This window comes from Acanthaster planci, linkage group LG09, assembly GCF_054643075.1.
Source record: "Acanthaster planci isolate LZ-2023a linkage group LG09, COTS_SCS, whole genome shotgun sequence".
NCBI classification, from domain to species: Eukaryota; Metazoa; Echinodermata; class Asteroidea; order Valvatida; family Acanthasteridae; genus Acanthaster; species Acanthaster planci.
In genome coordinates this window covers 1,977,686-1,996,394 of record NC_141785.1, presented here as the reverse complement: position 1 = coordinate 1,996,394, position 18,709 = coordinate 1,977,686, and the positions used below count along the sequence as shown (strand labels likewise).

Below are 18,709 nucleotides of genomic sequence, written 5' to 3'. Positions count from 1 at the left end.
CAAGGTTTGAACCCAATTGGATGTATACTTCAGGAGATATCGACTTTTAAATTGTGCACCCTTAATGTCACGTGACTTGTCTTTTGATGATGTGGTCATCACCTGAGGTCAATATTTGCCTGAACCACTTCCCTTCCAAGATATCAGCAGGGTTTCAACCCAATCCAACAATGACTTCAAGAGATATAGCGCTTGGAAGAGTGGGGACCTTTAATGTCATGTGACATGATCATCTGATGACGTCATTATCACATGAGGTCTAATTTTTCGCTGATAATCTGCATCCTTAAAACTTCGTGTACTGAGGTATAAGACATTTAATAGTCATACCTTTGTTGGTACCTGGTATGATCTCATGACAACATCAAATTTAATGCTTGCACAATTGCTTGCATTACGCCTTGTGCCCTAAATCTATATGTGCAGTCATTGCCCTGAACCACTTCCTGCCGGGGACTCCGGAATCGGAGACGTATGCTTTATATGCATGGCCGGGGTCTCTGAACGCGGACAAAGGAAACGGGGCCCTGTAACAAAAGACCGTACTCCGAACAATAGACCAGGCTGCTGGGCATTAGCAACATTTTTCACTCTCAAAAGTGGTGATAATTACCACCGGGGACAAAAGCGCTCCACCACCGCAGTGATGAGCCACACAGCACCGCTACACCCTAATCTGGCCCCTATTGAAAAGAGGTCAGCAGTGCACTGAGCCAGGTTCGTGAACAAAAGAAAGTTTTATAACACCGCACAATCTGGGCTCTGTTTACAAGGCTGCAAGCCTGGCTGAAATACTCAGGCGTCAATGAAGGTCACCTGTCAAGTTAAAGTAGTGCCTAAAGATTACTTCATGCGGCTATAAACGACCATTAAATGGAATGATGAATTTTTGAAGGATTTTGAAAAAGGAAAAAATGATAATTATGCCGGCCCAGCATCACCAACATTGAAAAATGCCCCGGCATGAAGTGGTTAATGAGCTCTTTCTTCTGGAGTTAGTTTGGGAATAAATAATCCAGTTGTTTACAAGATTTTGTGTTTTGTTTGAATCATTTTTATTATTGCATTAGTACTAAAGCGTATTTTATGAGATTTCACGATCACTCTTTGTGATGAAATAGCGCATTTTGTTCCTAATGAACTAAGCTTTCCAGTAGTAGTAAACATATCCTACATTACACCTTTCTAGTCATAACTACAAAAAGTGAAATTCATTTTTTTGCACCAAAATATCCCGAATAGTGCAACAGATGTCATCATTAGTGGTTCTGCACTATCTTTTTAAAATTTTGCACTTATAAAATCTGAAATGTTCAATCAATCAGTGTTATTTTAGATATTATCAACGAATTATGTTTCTTTAGAATGGTAATGCATATTTAGGATTATACAAATAAGGATGGAATTTGCAGACCGATGTCAGTACAGAATACCAACTGCAACCAGGTGTCAAATTAGACAAAATGTTCTACGTGCACCATGAGTGAGTGCATGCGATTGAAAAAGGTTGCATGCACCATTGAAAAAGGTTGCATGCACCATTGAAAAAGGTTGCATGCACCATTGAAAAAGGTTGCATGCACCATTGAAAAAGGTTGCATGCACCATTGAAAAAGGTTGCATGCACCATTGAAAAAGGTTGCATGCACCATTGAAAAAGGTTGCATGCACCATTAGCTTGTGTAAGAACAAAAGTAAAGAGAGTCAAACGTAGTAACTGTACGTTACCCTGCAAATTTGCCTCATTACAAGCTACAGTACGTGTACCTGACTTATAGCTGTCAAAAACTTGACCCTGTAAACACATGATATGGTAGACATAGAGTATACGTACTGTACATGTACATTTGATGAAGCAACGGATCATACAACACACATGCACGTGCGCTCTACAGGGGTTGGTGTCAAATGCATCAATTGCTGTAACCCCTACACTAGTCTTTCCTCAAGAGGTAAAGTTGACGACGTACAAGTTAGCTGCATGTACATGTACGTGCACTGTGCCCGGTAATGCCAACGTTGTATTTAGGCTAGGTCCATGGTGACACTACAGAAGTGAATGTGTCACATGCACTGTTATGTGTGTAAAAGGTAAACGACAACGTAAGCCGTGGCTATCGAAAGGTATGGTAATGTGACAATGCACTTTCGTACTGTTAATAACATTTGTTACTGAGTAGCGATATTTTCAGTATATATTTCAATAACGATGTTTTCAAAGTTTTTATATTTCTCGAAAATTCGATATTTTAGCTATATCGATATTACCAAATAAGTAACATTGTCTATATCGATATCAAACCCATATCGATATATCAACGGTGCTTAGTACGACTTCTTTACATACAGGAAATTATGCACGAAAGCTTGGTCATTGTCGTAAATGTGCAAGTGTACTTTAAAAATGTAGCAGATATTCCAAGTACATGAAGTACATGTAGTTACAGGAGGGTAGCATGTGAGGAAGCATTTGAGAAAACTTAGAAAAAAAACAGTACAATCCATGTTACAAGTATCTTTTTCTACTGTGTAAATTTAAAGCAAAGTTTTTGTTTTGCTTTTACATAAACCCAGATTTTATCAATACTCTTGATTGCTGTTCTGCAGTTATGTTTCTACTACTTTGTTGTTGCAGCCGAACCGGTAGTGACATCAGTGGTAATAGCATAGGAAGTACCGAAGGAGACAGCAGGCTGGGGGAACAGTCAAGCACTGATGATCCCATGATGCAAGACAAACACAGTAACAAAGATGTAAGTGCTTGGACTGTAGCAGTGGCTCCCAAAAATGATGTTGGCAGACCACTTTGGAAATAAACTTTTACTTATAGCTATATCTGTAAATCAAGTTAAAATATTTGCAATAAAAGTTCCTAACCGTGACATTCGACACTGGAAAAACTAGAAACAGGAAGAGTGTTTATTTTTATACTTTACTCTTGAATATTGTATTTTCATTAGTCCAGAAAAGATCCCATCAAATACGCTTTACCTTTACCTCTGGACATTACATGTACATCGTGAAATTATATCCTAATCTCACTCCATAATCTGACCATAATGTGGTAACCGCTTTCTAGACTATTCATTTCTCTCCTACTTTCACCATACAGATGATAATAAGAAACTCTTGTAGGAGCAGCAGAATAACATTTATATGTGTATGATCAGCTGTTGGAGTGCAATTTTTTTTTTTTCAGAGTTTAGGCTAGTTTAAAATTCATTTTTTCTTATGAGATCCTCAACATACATGTAGTATCTGCTTTAACTTGAAGACACATGCTTAGTTTCGTCCAAAAGGGTTTTGAGACAATAAAGACGTTGCTTTGAAGCAAGACAACTGCCACCAACACAGTTAAATGGATACGGCGATGCGAGTCCACGCACACCATACAACTTCTGTACACCAGATGGGTCTAGATACTCATTTTGATTAAAAATGGTGGACCTTCCCGTGAGGGAAATATAGCAAATAATTCAAGACAGAGGTGTAATGAAATAATTATAGACTACCGGGATGTCGGACATTATTCAGCTATTTCCTGCTGTGTAGGGGTCCATGGTGTTTTGTACAACCGATGGAACAAATGGCACCCGCAGCAAAGCTGAGCAAGCCATTTTCTCCTGAAAGTGTGACAAAACCCATGTATCCTGTCACAACAGGCAATAATTGTGATATATTTGCAGGGTTATTTTCCGAGGTAATTGATGGTCACTGCGACACTGGGAGTTACTCATTGCTAAGAGTAATTTAATATGGTCACATGGCATGACGTCATCCCTTACAAGTACATGTACATTGTCAATGCGCGTACAAATTGTATGCTCCGGTGTGTGAATAGTTTGGTTATGCATCATACATGACAACAATTGTTTTCTTATACCACACTAATAGATTTTTTTTTAAATACAAGTGAAAGAAGTGACATACATTTTACTGCTTCCCAATGTTTTTCATTTCACTGAAATTGTCTTCACCAACAAAGTGTGTATTTCAACAAATTGAGAGGGAGTACCATCTTTGTCTTGATGTTTTGGAAGAAATTTTCCTGAAAGCTGCAAAGCTACAAATATCTAATCCTGTCATGGGCAGTATCTGAAATTGCAGGGTCTCCCTGTCATGCTTGTGGTGATGCTAAATTTGGAAACGCCATATTTTGCGCATGTACAGAATGTTCCACATTTATCTTCATGGAAGAAATAGTGCTTCACTGTTCCCCACAAAACATGTCATAGATGTGGAAGGGTCTGTGATCTGTGTGGGAGGCAGAGTTGAGGAAGATCTGGTCAAGGACAGAGTTTTGGCATTTGGATGGAACTTCAGATTAGAGGGCGGAGCTTGCTGGATCACTTCAGAGGCTGGGCCAGGAAGTAGCACTTCAGGTTGGAGGGCGGATCTTGCTGGGTCACCTTGGGGGCTGGGATAGGGGATGGCATGTTAGGTGTCGTGAGGTCATGCAAATCAATACCAGACACGAACTTGGGTTTCCTTCATTTCAGTAGTTTATTCTCTGTGCAAACTGATGGTACACCCCTGTTTGGGCCAGGGTCGGCAGGTGAGGCCTTACTGTGCCTTGACTGCATAGCTGCCCACCCGGTGTTGATTTTCGAGCTGGTGGTCCATGCGCCATTGAGGAGGATCAGGGGGGAGCCAGAGGGAGACGCACACAGACACTGACGCGTTGATTACATGATAACACTAAAAATACTTTGATTCAAATAAACCAACTAAATTAAAATTTAATATTACAAAATTTACAATTTACATTGTAAAAGAAATTAAACAATATAAGTAACCGTCATGAACTTAAACGGTACCAGGACACAGAAAGAATAGAGACATCAGTGGTGAAGTCGGTGGCCTCCAATGGGTGACATCAGGTCTATGGGGTCTCTCAACATCTATGCACCACTCCCAGCTTGAGGTGAAAAAGCTGTCCCATTCCCAACCAAAAAGACCTGAAATTTAACGTATGTATATTACAATAAATATGTGCCATTCATCTAGTTTTCTGGCCACAAGATTGATTATACTTTACTAAAGATTTACCAATGGACCAGTGGTCTTTGCATAACGGTTGCTAAATGTGTGGCAAGATGTTGACAAAATCAAATGATTAATTTGTCCAATGTAAGCCATTTGAAACATGAACATTTTAAGGTTACAAGCAATCCAAGTTTTACAGGTGTGACATTAATACTCTGACAAATGCCCAAAACTTCACCAGGCGTAAAAGCTCAAACAAAAGGGACCACACCTGAATACACCTAGTTTAAAGTGACAGCCCAAAACCATGGTTTCCTAGTTACATTTGATTCATAAACAGAGCTTTATACAGATATAACCTCTAATTTACACAATCATAACTGATAGATTTATGCAATCATAACCACTAGTTTATACAGACATAAAGAAACAATTTATACAACATAATTCTCATGGTTTTGTTTCCATGGAGACCCCTGAAATCACCCAAAACAAATCATCATTTGTGACAGTGTTGGATCTTGAAATATGGCTAAGGTAGTTTCCTTTCAATCACATTTTTTAGCAGAACTGGATCAGCAGTTCATCAGTCTTTCAAGGATGGATTTTTTTTTGTTATCCTTTCAGTGTAGTGTATGACACTCCAGGGATCCGTCCAGCCCACTTACTGGCATTCTTCTGATTCACCTGATGGAGCAGACTCTTATCACAACGTGGCTGAGTTAATTTTCAAAGTATTCAACAGTTCACATATTGACCTTTTGTCCACGATAGAGAACGTTGACTGCTGATGTTCTGCACCAGGTTCCCTCACCTACAAGCCTGTATGATAGACATCTTCCCTTTCGGCTTGGAAGGGTTACTTGCCAATGCGCCTACCCTTCGTCCCAGCAGTTCTGTCTGAGTTGTTCAGGAGTGTTGCTATGATCTTCTTGGCGCTCTGTTCTGGCTTCACCAGCCTTTGTGCCCCAATCAACCAGGCTGCCAGTGTAAGTCTACACCAACAGATAACAACTTTCTACATTATGGTGTGTCAGTCATCGTACGGCTCCAACCGAGACACACATGGGCCTCGAGTTTGATCAAGAGAGGGCACGCTTATCCTAGCAACCGTGACTCCGCTTGCGGTACTCACTACGTTTCGCTGATTAACAAAGGTGTTTCATCACTGATTTAGTGCACGGTATACCAGGTAATGCAAAGAGACTGTTCCCGAGTGTTTTTGCGCGTAAGAGCTTCTGATAACAGTGAGGCGGAAACTAGACTCTTGAATATTGAGTTTGGGAGGAGCTAAAAACTTTTGACGATTGAATGAGACAGAACGTAAATAAACATGGCGCGAGAAATACATTGCGGATTTTGTGAAATAAAATATGATAAGCGGAGGAAGTGTGGAAGGAAAAGTTGCTATCCGAATCTGAACACATTTTCAGTGTCACAGAATTTGTGCAAGGACAGCACAGGATTTCAATTTCTCCTTACCAGCTTATGAGATTGTGTTGTCAGTAAGTCTTATCAGAGGCTGAAAAGAAGCAGACGTGCATGATTTTAGACTGGGTTTAGTTCTATTTTGAGAAAAGGCAAGGTCAAAAATCCCAGGAATTAAGTATTAAATATAACTTATCAATCAAAACTGTTGACAGATAAACACAACTTTTGTTGTGTTATTTTTTACTCTTTACATTTCCAACAAAGGTCGAAAACTAAAAATTATAATAATTAAATGCAAACACATCCGTTACATACGAAGTCTTTTCGCATAGTGGTACTAATAAACATTAAGTACATGTTTATGATTTTCATAAAAATATAAATTAATCCTATTTTAGATTCAGAAATACGTTCTAAAAGTTACAAGAATAAAAGAAGTAAACCCTACTTCCTCACAATGCAGTATGAAAACATATCAGTAGAGCCTGTCACTAATGCTGGTGTCAACAGACAACAATCAACTAAAGTAAATTGAACTTAAATGTCTTTATTCTTGTAAAGATTCAGAGATGGAAACTGGCAACTAAAAAATCTCAATTTTAACAAGCATGGACAAATAGGCTTAAAAAATCACATGCTTACTATACCCAAACTCAGGTAACAGTGTATGTCACAGGAGTTAATGCGTGCATGTTTGTGTTTTCTCCCAAACAATCGGATACTGTAAATGTGCCATTCAATCCTACTTTCATCCAGACATCAATTTCTAAGGTTACAGAATTTCTATTTTGAATACATGTATTTTTCTCTGAATTGTTAACAGAGGGTTCTCCTTAAAGAGAAAGCATTAATGTCAAGTACTTTTCAAGGTCTTTGTAAAATCTGCAGAGAATACATAGATGTAAGTGATAATGCATTCATTTATTAGGATTGTAATGCTTCTCTTACTTTCTATGCAACACAATTTTCTGAACTTAAAAATAAATACGGATAGTCCAGAAATTAGGGGTGCATTTTTGATGCAATAACTACCACTACAATAACATGAAATCCACATGTGCACTTGAGGTTTCCCTGCACAGCATCTGGTTCCACACACTGCTCTTTTGTCTCTGTGTGTCCAATGCAGGGTCCTCGCTGCCAGTCATGTAACATAACACAACATGGACAGCAGCAAAGATCGTATAGTGCCGCGTGGCGGTGCAAGATAGGAACTTCACCATGAATACGCGTAAAACGTTGTTATCACATGGGCGCCATTCTGGTTGGACTACGCCTGTGCAGTGCATGTTAAGGCACTGCGACAGGCACGCACACACATTAACGTTCACACTCAAATGGCGCCCATGGTGATAACACCTTTATGGCCGAATTACCCATCTTGCACCACTATGCTGCGCTATATAACCTTTGGACAGCAGTACATGCATGAGCTCCTGGGCCAGTGCAAGTGCATGTATCCTGTTGAGGAAAATTGACTTGAATCTGTCTGTGCACATGCACTTTCTCAGTTTTCTGCTTTGGGATCAGCTGGCCTCAGTTGTGATCAGCAGATACTACTGGAGTCTGTACAGGTACCTGCATCTTATATTCACTGATTTCCTTACTGTAGTCACCTCCTGTGTTTAGGGTGGGTTTGTTACACTTCTTCCCATCCTCAAAATGGCAAGCACATATTCTATTGGATTTACCTGGTTTCCACGGGGAGCCGTCATGCCTGTACATGTATTCCATAGAATAAAAACCAAACTGAGGGATAAGTTTAGAAAGCTTGTGAGAAATGATGACCGAATGGTCTAATGTCATTTAACTTTTTGTTGGATTGAAAATGTCAATAACTTGATAATTAAAGGTTGATTGACCAATCACTCAAAAATCATGCAATTATAGGTAGTGGCATCCAGTCTTTATTGAAACTTACACGTATGTCCTAACATCACTGCCCACCCCCTTAAAATTTCATCATAAAATCTGAGTTCCAAATGTAACTTCTAGCAACTGTATAAAACACCATTTTTATCAGGTCATGGTTTTGCTTTCTAATTATTGAAGTGAAGGGAAGAATTACTGGTGGCCATAGGCTTGTATCACAGATCTTAGGCCTAGGCCAACTGTACCTCCAAAACTTTGGGTCTGACATCTGCCCCGCTCCGAACGTGGAAGCAGGGTAGACTTTGGACCCCACTGTTCTGGGGGTAGGCTAGGCCTATGTGGAACTCTTCCCGATTAAATAATTTTAATGATACTAAAGCCTAGGCTGCTACTAACCTGTGCTGACCCAACCTTCCGGACATGGTGACCCATAGTTGCAATTGCCTACTTCAAAGGTAGACAGGTTTTTGTGAGAACAACCACACATCATGGCGCATTTTTGCTTCGTTCACCATGAACATGATGATGAATCAGCCATTCTCTCGCCTTCTCCAAAGCTGAATGAAAGACCTTGTCTAGATAGGTGACTAGAGCCTGAGAATGCACGCATGGACACTAAAATGTTCAAAGAGCTCAAACTTAGTACACGTATTTCAGCATGAGGGCAAGGCTGGCGTATGCATGCTAGTGTCGCAATGCGTCGCGATGGCTCGTGTCAGTCATGCATACATGCACCAAACAAGATGGCGATCGATTTAGTACTGCGGACTGCCTGGCTCTGTTCAACTGTTGAGGGGGTACTTCTAGTCAAGGCGGATAACTGTAGTAGCTGACTTTCTGTCTTGTTCCTACTTTACTCGGTGCTACAGTTAGCACTCATACGCTACTACCATTCTGTCGTCATATCTTTCCACTGTGGTTGACCCTGATCGCTCCATACCGTCGGACCACACTGCACTTAGGTACTCTTCTCATGACATGTTCATTGAGCATTTCCCTTTGAGACAGCTCATTCCCTGTTGGGACCTGTTTCATGTCCTTGAGCTCTTCAGAGGTTTTCCCTACAAGCTTTTCATTGAGGCCTCATCATTACACATGTCGTTTATGCTAGCCCTTTTTCTTCTAGTAACCACTTTATTCGGGGGGAGAGGGGGCAGTGGATTGCCAACGGGATCCATCACAGATGGTGTTATCAGATGGTAACACCACGGCATCTATTTCATCCGAGCCCTAGGCTCCCACACAAAGTCCTATTCAAATTCATCCCACCAACAAGACAAATTCTCATAATGGTATCTGGCCAGGATGCAAAGCTGAGTGGTATAATCCCTCTTCCTCTGTCATTGTACTGATAACCTCATCAAACAATAATCAGAGAAACTACTGCTAGTTAGGTTTCCTCGGCCATCAAGTTCACCTGTCCTGAATGGCCGACCTTCCCAGATCACAAACCTGGCCGCCCTGTCGCAGTTCATGACGCTAGAACAGTATCTATCTTGCAGACATCCCTCATCAGTGTCCTTTCGGAAGATTTCTGCAGAGCAGCATGCTGGAAACATGATCATCATTCACCTCATGCTGTCCCAATAAAGTCTTGGAATGAGTTATTTCATGGCAAGACAATACTAGCCTTTTCACCGAGACCATGAGGACCCATACTGGGTGAACCACCTACAGCTCTATCTGATGGTCTCTTTCTTTTTTAGATGGGTCCTCATCATTCCAACCCTCCAGACTACGGTGCCACTCTGCAAATGTAGCAACTGTTTGGATAGGATGAGTGCAGTGGACTCCTCTCCCACAGTCGTATGGGAGAGTCTGCTAACAAATACCCAAACAGTTAATGCCCTCCTGTCCACCCCACTCTTACTCAGACCTTGCTCTTCGAAAAAGGACAAGCATGGCAGCGGCATTGCTATGCATTGTCGTAATAAAGGGCGCACTACAGTTGATCAAATTTCAGCGACTATAATGAGGGACAGAGGAAATTGCAAATATAGCAACTGTTTGGGTAGGTATTTGTTAGCAGACTCTCCTACACTACTGTGGGGAGGAGTAAAATGAGCCAGTTGGGTATTTCAAAAAGCCAATGTCTTTTGGGAACGAAGGTCACATGTGAGTCAGCATGTGGCTACACTGATACCACAGACTATCATGTGCATGTGCACAGTGTGTAGCTGTTCCCAAATAGCCTTGTACTGAGCATGCACTGTTCGCCTACCAAACTGGCTCATGGTTGAAAAAAAAATTGGAAAATTCTTAATTTTTAAATTTGATTGACTTTATTACTCAAAAGGTATTTATGAATAGATCTGCTCAGGAGAATTGATGCTGTTAATGCCAACGCGGCTTCACCTTCGGCATCAGTATCCCTTTTTCTGATTGTTTGAGTCCAGCTAAGCTCATATTTATTCCCTTATTATTCTCTTTACATTTTGTTTTTAGTCCAGTGGCTATTGGTTAAAGCCCAATTCTGCTAAGACTGGTGGAGTGCGGAGGAAGACCATCCAAACCAAGCCAACTGCTGGTCTGAATTTATGGAGTATCATTAAAAATTGCATTGGGAAGGAACTCTCAAAGATTCCTGTACCAGTAAGTAAATTACCTTCAAGTTTATTTTGATAATGTTAAATTTCTAGTTTCACTTCGTGTTTGTTTATTCAGTTAGACACTTAGACTGACAATGAGGTCACTCGTGTAGGTCTGTGCCCCAAAGGACTGGTGACCAAAAGGAGGACCTATTTCTGGGGGCCAAAGGCCAATGAATATTGGAGCCTTCTCCAGTCACTCACAGGCCTAATTGACATGGTGTGCATGAATGACTGAATTTTGCCAGTCCATACATGTGCTGTATATGTTATTATAACACACCTCTGTTCAAAAATTTATGCAAAACAAAAAAAACTTTTGGGAGGGTTTGATAACTAATCTGTTTTAATTCAACCATGAACTCATAAGCAATTCAACAAGCAAATTAACAATGAAAGGGGCACTTTTAGTTTCCCTAGACTCAGTTCCTGACTTCAGAGAAGTTTTCATTGTGCTGTAACCAGTCAAGGTTCTATATTCTGAAATTTAAACATGTGATATCTTGAGCTTTTTGTCCAATTCATGTTGATGCAAATTGTACACACTAGCCTATACTAGTGAACCCAATGTGGCTGCATATCAACCAACCAGGGTAAAGATTCAGCTAGAGGTGTGTTATAAACAGTGTTCTTCCAGTTGTACTGTTGTTGTATATGTGTTCCCTTGGCCTTGTTTTAGTTAATGTACTGCAACTTTCCTGTGAAGGGATACCAGACTTCTGACAATTGCCAGAATTCTGGCCTTTTCATTTTTTAGAGGAAAATCCTCCGGCGTGCAGCATATGTGGGCCAGAACAACAATATTTTTTTGAAACGTAGGAACTTTGAATACAGCACCTAAAACTTTGAATAGATGCAATGCTTTCCAATCTTCATGTGCTGTAGTATGCGTGAAAAAATTATTCAATTTACACGTAGCGTGGTACGAGTATGTGCGTCATATGGTTTCACAAGCTTGTGCATGCAGCATGTACGTACATGTACAATATGTAATGAAATAACAACATGTAGGCATTGTTTCAGGTGTCACAATTGGACATTGAGTTAAGTGGCCAAATGGAAGTTGAAAGTGGTGAAAATGTAAATTAATTAATAGAAGTGTGAAAAGTAAGTTCAACTGACACTGGCTAGAATAAAAACAGTAGCGGATGCTTCGTTTTGACTAACATTATATAAACTCTTTAGGGAAGATCGATGTAAAGTGCAGTGTATCATGTGCCGCTGGTAAGACATTGCTGGCCACACAAGAAAACCAACAAAGTGTTTCAAAGTCTTTCAAAAGTACAATTTAGTTCATAGGAAAAAGGGACAGGATACTCAGGTGGTTTTTAGCCTTTGGCATTCATCATGTGCAACTCTTTTTAGTCAGATCCTGTGCGCATGTATTTGCCCCATATTTTCTGGTACTTTATAATACAGTAAAATATCGATAACTCAAAGTCGGGTAACTCGAAACTCTGCTTAACTCGAAGAAGAATTAATTCCCGCCGAAAGAATAGGCTTTGATGTACAAAAACATATCCGTTACTCGAACTGCTCACATTGCCGAATTCTTTTACCTCGAAGTTTTTGTGTAGCAAATCCAAAAGAAACTGCCGCCAAAATACTTCCAGAAAGTGTGAACAGAATGCGGGTCTAGTTATGAATCATTTCTGACACGCACACTTCGTCTTTTCACACCGGAACACTTGCAAGCGCGCTACAATGATGATCGATCTAGACACGTAAACCACACCTTGACCGCAAAATCCGACTTGCAGGAATTAGCCCAATTGTTACCGTGGGTCTATTGTAGCCGGTGCGGTGGCAGGTCAGCTGATGGCTCTTTGCGGTGGCTGCGGCAATTCATTGGAGATCTTTGTGCATGCCGCACGCGCCACACGTACGAAAGTTGTCCGAAACAGGCTTCCAGAGCTACAGCTAGGTCTATTTTCTACGCGTCTCCACGCATTTCCAATGGAGTGAAGACCTAGACCTAGCTCTAGACAAGAGATTCTCACCCGTGCAATGGCTGCCCAATTAGAGCCACAAACCACAGCATGCTCACACGCAGTGGACCAACCACGTGACTGCAACGCAGAGCTTTTTTGTAGCCAAATCTCACTCCAAAAAATAAACAAAGCTTGAAAATAAAGAACAAAGAACAAAAAAAACCAGACACCAATAGCATGTTTGTTTTTACAAAATTTTATTGAAGCGCAAAAAGGTGCACCCTTGTGATAAAAAAAGTCATCTGACTCATCAGGAAAGCCCACCCAAGTACGCATGTACAAGGCGCTGCGTTGCGTTGCGCAGTATCAGAAATGGGACCACAATGCAGCACACATGCACAAAGCAAAAGAAAGATTTGTCACACAAAGGTGCACAGTTTAAATGATGTACAGTACATGTAATGTGCTATATATCAGCCAATTGACAACAAAAATCCTCTGCAAAAATGTCTTTCTTTGAACAAAAATGTGTGACACCAAAGGGAGATTTACGGTAACTGTGTGTTGGCGTATAGGTACCTGTTATCCTACACATCATAATAATGACTTAACTTCAAAAGAAACCGGGACCTTCTTTTAACTCACATTACGGATAACTCAAATTTTTTGTCCATTCCCCAGAGATTCGAGGTATCAAGATTTTACTGTACTTTACCCATTTTGAAAATTTTCCAGCCCTGGACTGAGAGTACACTGGCATCCCTACCCATAGAATGAGGCAATGAAATTCATTGGAGACACATGGTAAACTGGGTGGTCGTAGATTTCCATGTTTAGGTTATCAGGGATGCTATACAGTCTAATGGAAATACTTTCAAGCTGTAGATCTACCACTATTATGCTGTAAACTGCTTTACAAACAATACAGCTTCTTGTGTTGCATCTTGCAAGACAGAAATCTGTTATGTAGTTTGAGTCAACATCAAGGTGGCAAATGGTGAGATTCAGATTCAGAACAACGTTGAATTAATTCACAGTGTCTGATGAAATGAGGGAGTCATGACTGATATCTGGAACACCGATGACCATGCCCAGCCTTCATCTTGATCAAAGTTGAATACCACTAATTAAATGTCTTGAAAGTCAACATTTTTGACAGACATGAAAAACCTGTAAATCCTAGCCACCTACAAATTATTGGGAAACAATAATTCCTGCTGTAATGTTTGAACAGATTTGTAAGTGGTGGCAGATTATATCTACATACATCAAAACCATTATCACAAATTAAAAACATGTCTCATAAATTCAATTAAAAAATTTCTGTGTCCTATGCACTGTCTACTCAAACAGTCACTAAATTTGCAAATTCCTTTGCATTCGATTCTATTTGCCAAAACTTGATTAACCGTAATGCACCCTCTAGGCCCATAATGCATAGCTGCACCTTTGCTTTGTTCGCGTTTACTAATAATAATGATTTATTCATTTGTAAAGCGCAAATTTCATATAGATATGTTGAAATGTTTGTTTTTGTGGTATTTTCTTTTCTCTTTTGTGTGTACATTTTGCATAGGCTCCATGTTGACTCTACGCAGCGGTAACACCAAGTATTTTACCTTGGGTCAAGGGTTATATATATACACATGTATATCAATATATTTTGTCGTTCTTTTCTCAGTCTTGCGCGAGTTGGTAGACTGACCCTTGTATTGACCTAGTTTTCATATCTGTGTTTTTCTAGGTTCTGCTTGGTGGTGCTGTTTGCTTTCTTCTATATATATTTTTGTTGATTTCAGATTAAAATTGAGTACGTTTGTTTCTTTTTTCTGCTTATTCCAATTTCTTATCTGTATATACCCTCTATTTAACTTCACCCCATTCGTGGCATTGCTTGTTTATATTTTTGTTGGTTATCTTACCAGAATATCTTTGAGAGCTGTTGTCTTGTTTTTCTGAGTTGTTTTGCCTGTCGATTTCCATTTTGTATTTCACCGAAAATTTTAGCATTCCTTATTTTGTTCTTTTGGTTTTGCTTCTCCCTGTTTGGGTATTAGATTCAAGTTCTAGAGGGAGATTTTGAGAGTCTGCTCTTCACCCCGCTTCAAGTAATTCGCCTGTTTGCGGGATAGGGATTGCTTGGTTGGTAAGGACAGTGGTGTGGTGTTTTTGGTCCTTGCAAACCTAGGGAATAGGACATTGCAAAGATTTACCAGTCTCTCCCTTTCAGTCAGTCTGGGGTACAACGGTGTTATACCTTCATTTTTTCCAGTACCGTACTGTTGAGCATGTGAGTTTGCTCTTTGAATACCTTTGCAACTCGCAGCAGTCTGACGGCTGTTCCCCTGGCATGGTGTGATACATCCGGTTGTTCAGCTGGCCACAGGCCTTCTTCGAGCTTCAAGTGCCTTTGGCCCATCCATGCACCCCCTACTGACCTTCTGGGGCGTGGCGGCTTGGTAACTCATAGTCGTGTAGCAGCATTTCCGCTGGGGTGGCTCATCTTATTGTCCGGTAATGCCACTTGTCTTTCCCCCTCTTCCCAATGTTTCCCCTTGATCTTTCTTGTATAGACGCTGTGGACAGACTAGCAAAGGTCAAGCGGTGGGCTTCAGGCTTCCACCTGCGGCGGTTTTTTAGGTTCTCACTGGGTGATTTTGATCAATATCTCTTAGTTCATGCTCTTCAGCTCCGGCTGCCTCCAGTGCGCAGCAGGGTGTCACCGCCGCCCCCCCCCGGTCTTTTAGGGGTAGGTGACTAATCCGCCCCTTCTTCGGTTGTCAATCCCAAACCCGTTGGCAGCCGTCTTCTATCTTTCGCAGGATTCTGGGGGAAAATAACGTGGGATGGATGGGTCCTCGACACTCTTCTACATGGTTACTGTCTGGAGTTCACCAGCGCCCCTCCATCCAACACTGTGTTTCGACTGACTCAGGTTCCCATCAATCAGTCCAAGCTTGGGGCCTTGGAGTTGGAACTTAAGAACCTCCTTCAGAAGTGGGCTATCATTCCAGTTCCGGCACTCCATGCCCGCACGGGTTTCATGTCCACATTTCGCTGTACCCACCAGAATGAATCAGGGAAATGGAGACCGATTCTCTATCTAAAGCCGCTGAATCAATTCATCTGCCCCAGGTGGTTTCGTGAGGATACCCCTCACACAGGCCTTCGCTCAATTTCCCCTCCGGCTTGGGTTGCTTCGATAGACCTCATGGATACCTACCTTCACATACCCATTCATCCCAATGATCACCGGTTCCTGTGTTTCAACCGTTCAGTCTCTCCAAGCAGTGGGGGCTTATCTTTGTCGCTCCGACATTCTCTTCTCTCAGTACTTCAACGATTGGTCACTCAAGACTCAATCTTTTTCAGCTACCGCGATGGTGTGCCCTCTTACTATCTGTCTCAGGTTTTTAATCAACCATGACAAGTCAAGAACAACTCCGTCGCAGATGCCCACGTTTCTCGTAGCTGTTTTTGATCTCCATAGTGACATGATATTTCCCACAGATGCCCACATGGACAATCTGATAAAGTGTGTTGCCCTGTTTGGAATTCGTCGACAAATAAAGGCTCGTGCTTGGCTACAACTTCTTGGTCTCATGACCAGTCTTGTCGACCCTGTCTCTTGGTGCTGATTCTGCATGAGACCTTTTCAACTCCAACTCCTCTCTCACTTCAGACTGTGCACAGATTCTTTGGACCTTCTTGCTCTGGTGTGCTGGCCTGTCTAAGTCACCACTTAACATGGTGGTCTTCAGAGCCCAATCTGACTAGCCGCCTTCCTTTTGCCCCTCCGGGTCACGATGTGGTACTTCCCACAGACACTTCGATCTACGGGTGGGGCACCAGCCTTCCGCTGTATCAGATTTCCGGCCAATGGGAACCAACCTTGTGGGACTCCCACATAAACATTCTCAAGCTCCATGCAATCTTCTATGCCCTCCGTCATTTCTGGTCGCTCCTTGCAGGCAAGACAATTCTAGTCTAGTCAGACAACACTACGGCTGTCGCCTACATCAATTGCTAAGGAGGCATTCACTTCTGTTGAGAACTGCGAACAGGGAAAACTGGGCAATCAGCTGATAGATTGGATACTTACTGTCGTGTGGTAGCCCTCCACAGTAGTTCGGCTGGCTTCCTTTGTGTATGCATAATCCCCCTGGCTCCTGAATGCACTATTGTTAAAGGAACGCGGGCAGAACGGGGACCATTTGCACGCATGGGGATGGGTAGATTAACGATGATATTTGCTTTCCTGCCGTTGGCCCGAAGGCGAACACTTAAAATATTTTTGACGCCTTGCATTAGACATCTAAACAGTCAACTCCCCACGTTTTGCACCCGATTTCCGCACCCTCAAGTGTGCAACTGATGCTCTGCGCATCTCTTGGGAAGGTCTCCTGGCTTATGCCTTCCCCCCATTTCACTGATCTCAAGGGTGCTGTCAAAGATAGAGAAAGAACGTTGCCGATTTCTTCTCATTGCACCATGCTGGCCGAGACAGCCTTTGTTTCCCCACATTGTGAGGCTTCTGGCCGATATTCCCCTGTTATTGCCCCAGGGCCATGACCTGCTGTTTCAGCCCAAGTCTCACCATCTCCATCTGGATCCTCTTCTTCTGCACCTGTTGAACATTGTCCAACAATCATTTCAGCAGGACACTGCTGCCCTTCTTGCCAGAGGTAAACGCCTGTCAACAAGAAAGATTTACGACAGTTGGATTCAACATTTCAACTCCTGATGTAAAGAGCATGCTGCAAATCCGACTGAAACACCTTTTTCCCTCGTAGTGGAGTTCTTTATGCATCTCTTCCGGTCTGGCCTCCTTGTTTCAACAATCAGGAACTACCTTTCGGCTCTGGCGGCTATCCACGGTGGGTCTTCTATCTCTAACAACTCTGCGATCTATCATCTTCTTCAAGGCATGTTCATTGAACGCCCCTCAACCAGGCGGCTCATTCCTTTATGGAGTCTGGTTGATGTCCTTCATCTTTTAACTTGCCCTCATTTGAGCCTGTGGGACATGCCTCCCTCCTTCACATAGGTCTTAAGCTGGCCTGTCTTCTAGCTGTTGTCACTGCTCGCCGAGGCTACGAAATTGAAGCTCTATCCATCACTGATGGCCACATTCGATGAGAGCCTCTTGGGGTCTGCTTAATCCTGGAGATTGGCTTCCTTACCCAGAACCAAACACCTTCATTTCAACCTCCAGACATCTTCGTCCCATCCATCTGGTCGTTAGCCTCATCTGCCTCTGATAAACTATGGTGCCCCGTCCTGACGCTCAAATGGTACCTCCACTGGACTAAGGACATCCGAGGGCAAGTGATTCAATTGCTCATCACATCTACCAAGCCTCACCGTCTAGCCTCCATAGACACTATTGCCAGGTTGGTGGTCTCGGCTATTAAGTTTGCTAATTCAGACTTGACCACTAGTCCTGATGAACAGTGTCAATGCCATATGCGTGCTTATGGTGTTTGGGCCATTTCGTCCTCTGGGCTTATTTTAAAGGCGTCCCAATTTTAGACATTTGTAAGACAGCATGTTGGAAATCCCCCTCAACATTTACCTCTTGTTATCTCAGGGATGTTTTGCAGGAGGATCATTTTCAGGAACTGGCCGTGCTCAAGATGGGATCTCAGTAGTTTCAGTTACGGCCGTCCTTCCCCTGCAAGTGGGTGCACTCAAGACAGTGACATTACAGACAGTAGCGGGTTGAATTTGGGGGGGGGGTCGTTGTCAGGATCTGTCATATTCCCCTGTCTTCTCCAGCTACCAGGACGAGGAAAGGGCCTTGCTGTCATCTAGGGGGTTCCAGCCAGGATCTAGCCAGGCCCCTAGTTTGTTCGGCCCCATGGAGCTGACGGGAAGCTCCGTGGTCGACTGTGGAAGACC

At 42.1% G+C, this 18,709-nt stretch overlaps 1 protein-coding gene across 1 annotated transcript in view; it reads left to right on the top strand.

Moving 5' to 3' along the window:
* Positions 1 to 18,709, top strand: part of LOC110987527 (oxysterol-binding protein 1-like) — a 172,475-nt gene that overhangs the window by 69,212 nt on the left and 84,554 nt on the right. The window contains exons 6-7 of the mRNA XM_087141460.1: positions 2,636 to 2,753; positions 10,735 to 10,881. Of these exons, the coding sequence (XP_086997586.1) occupies positions 2,636 to 2,753; positions 10,735 to 10,881 (265 nt within the window). The remainder of the gene's footprint in view (positions 1 to 2,635; positions 2,754 to 10,734; positions 10,882 to 18,709) is intronic.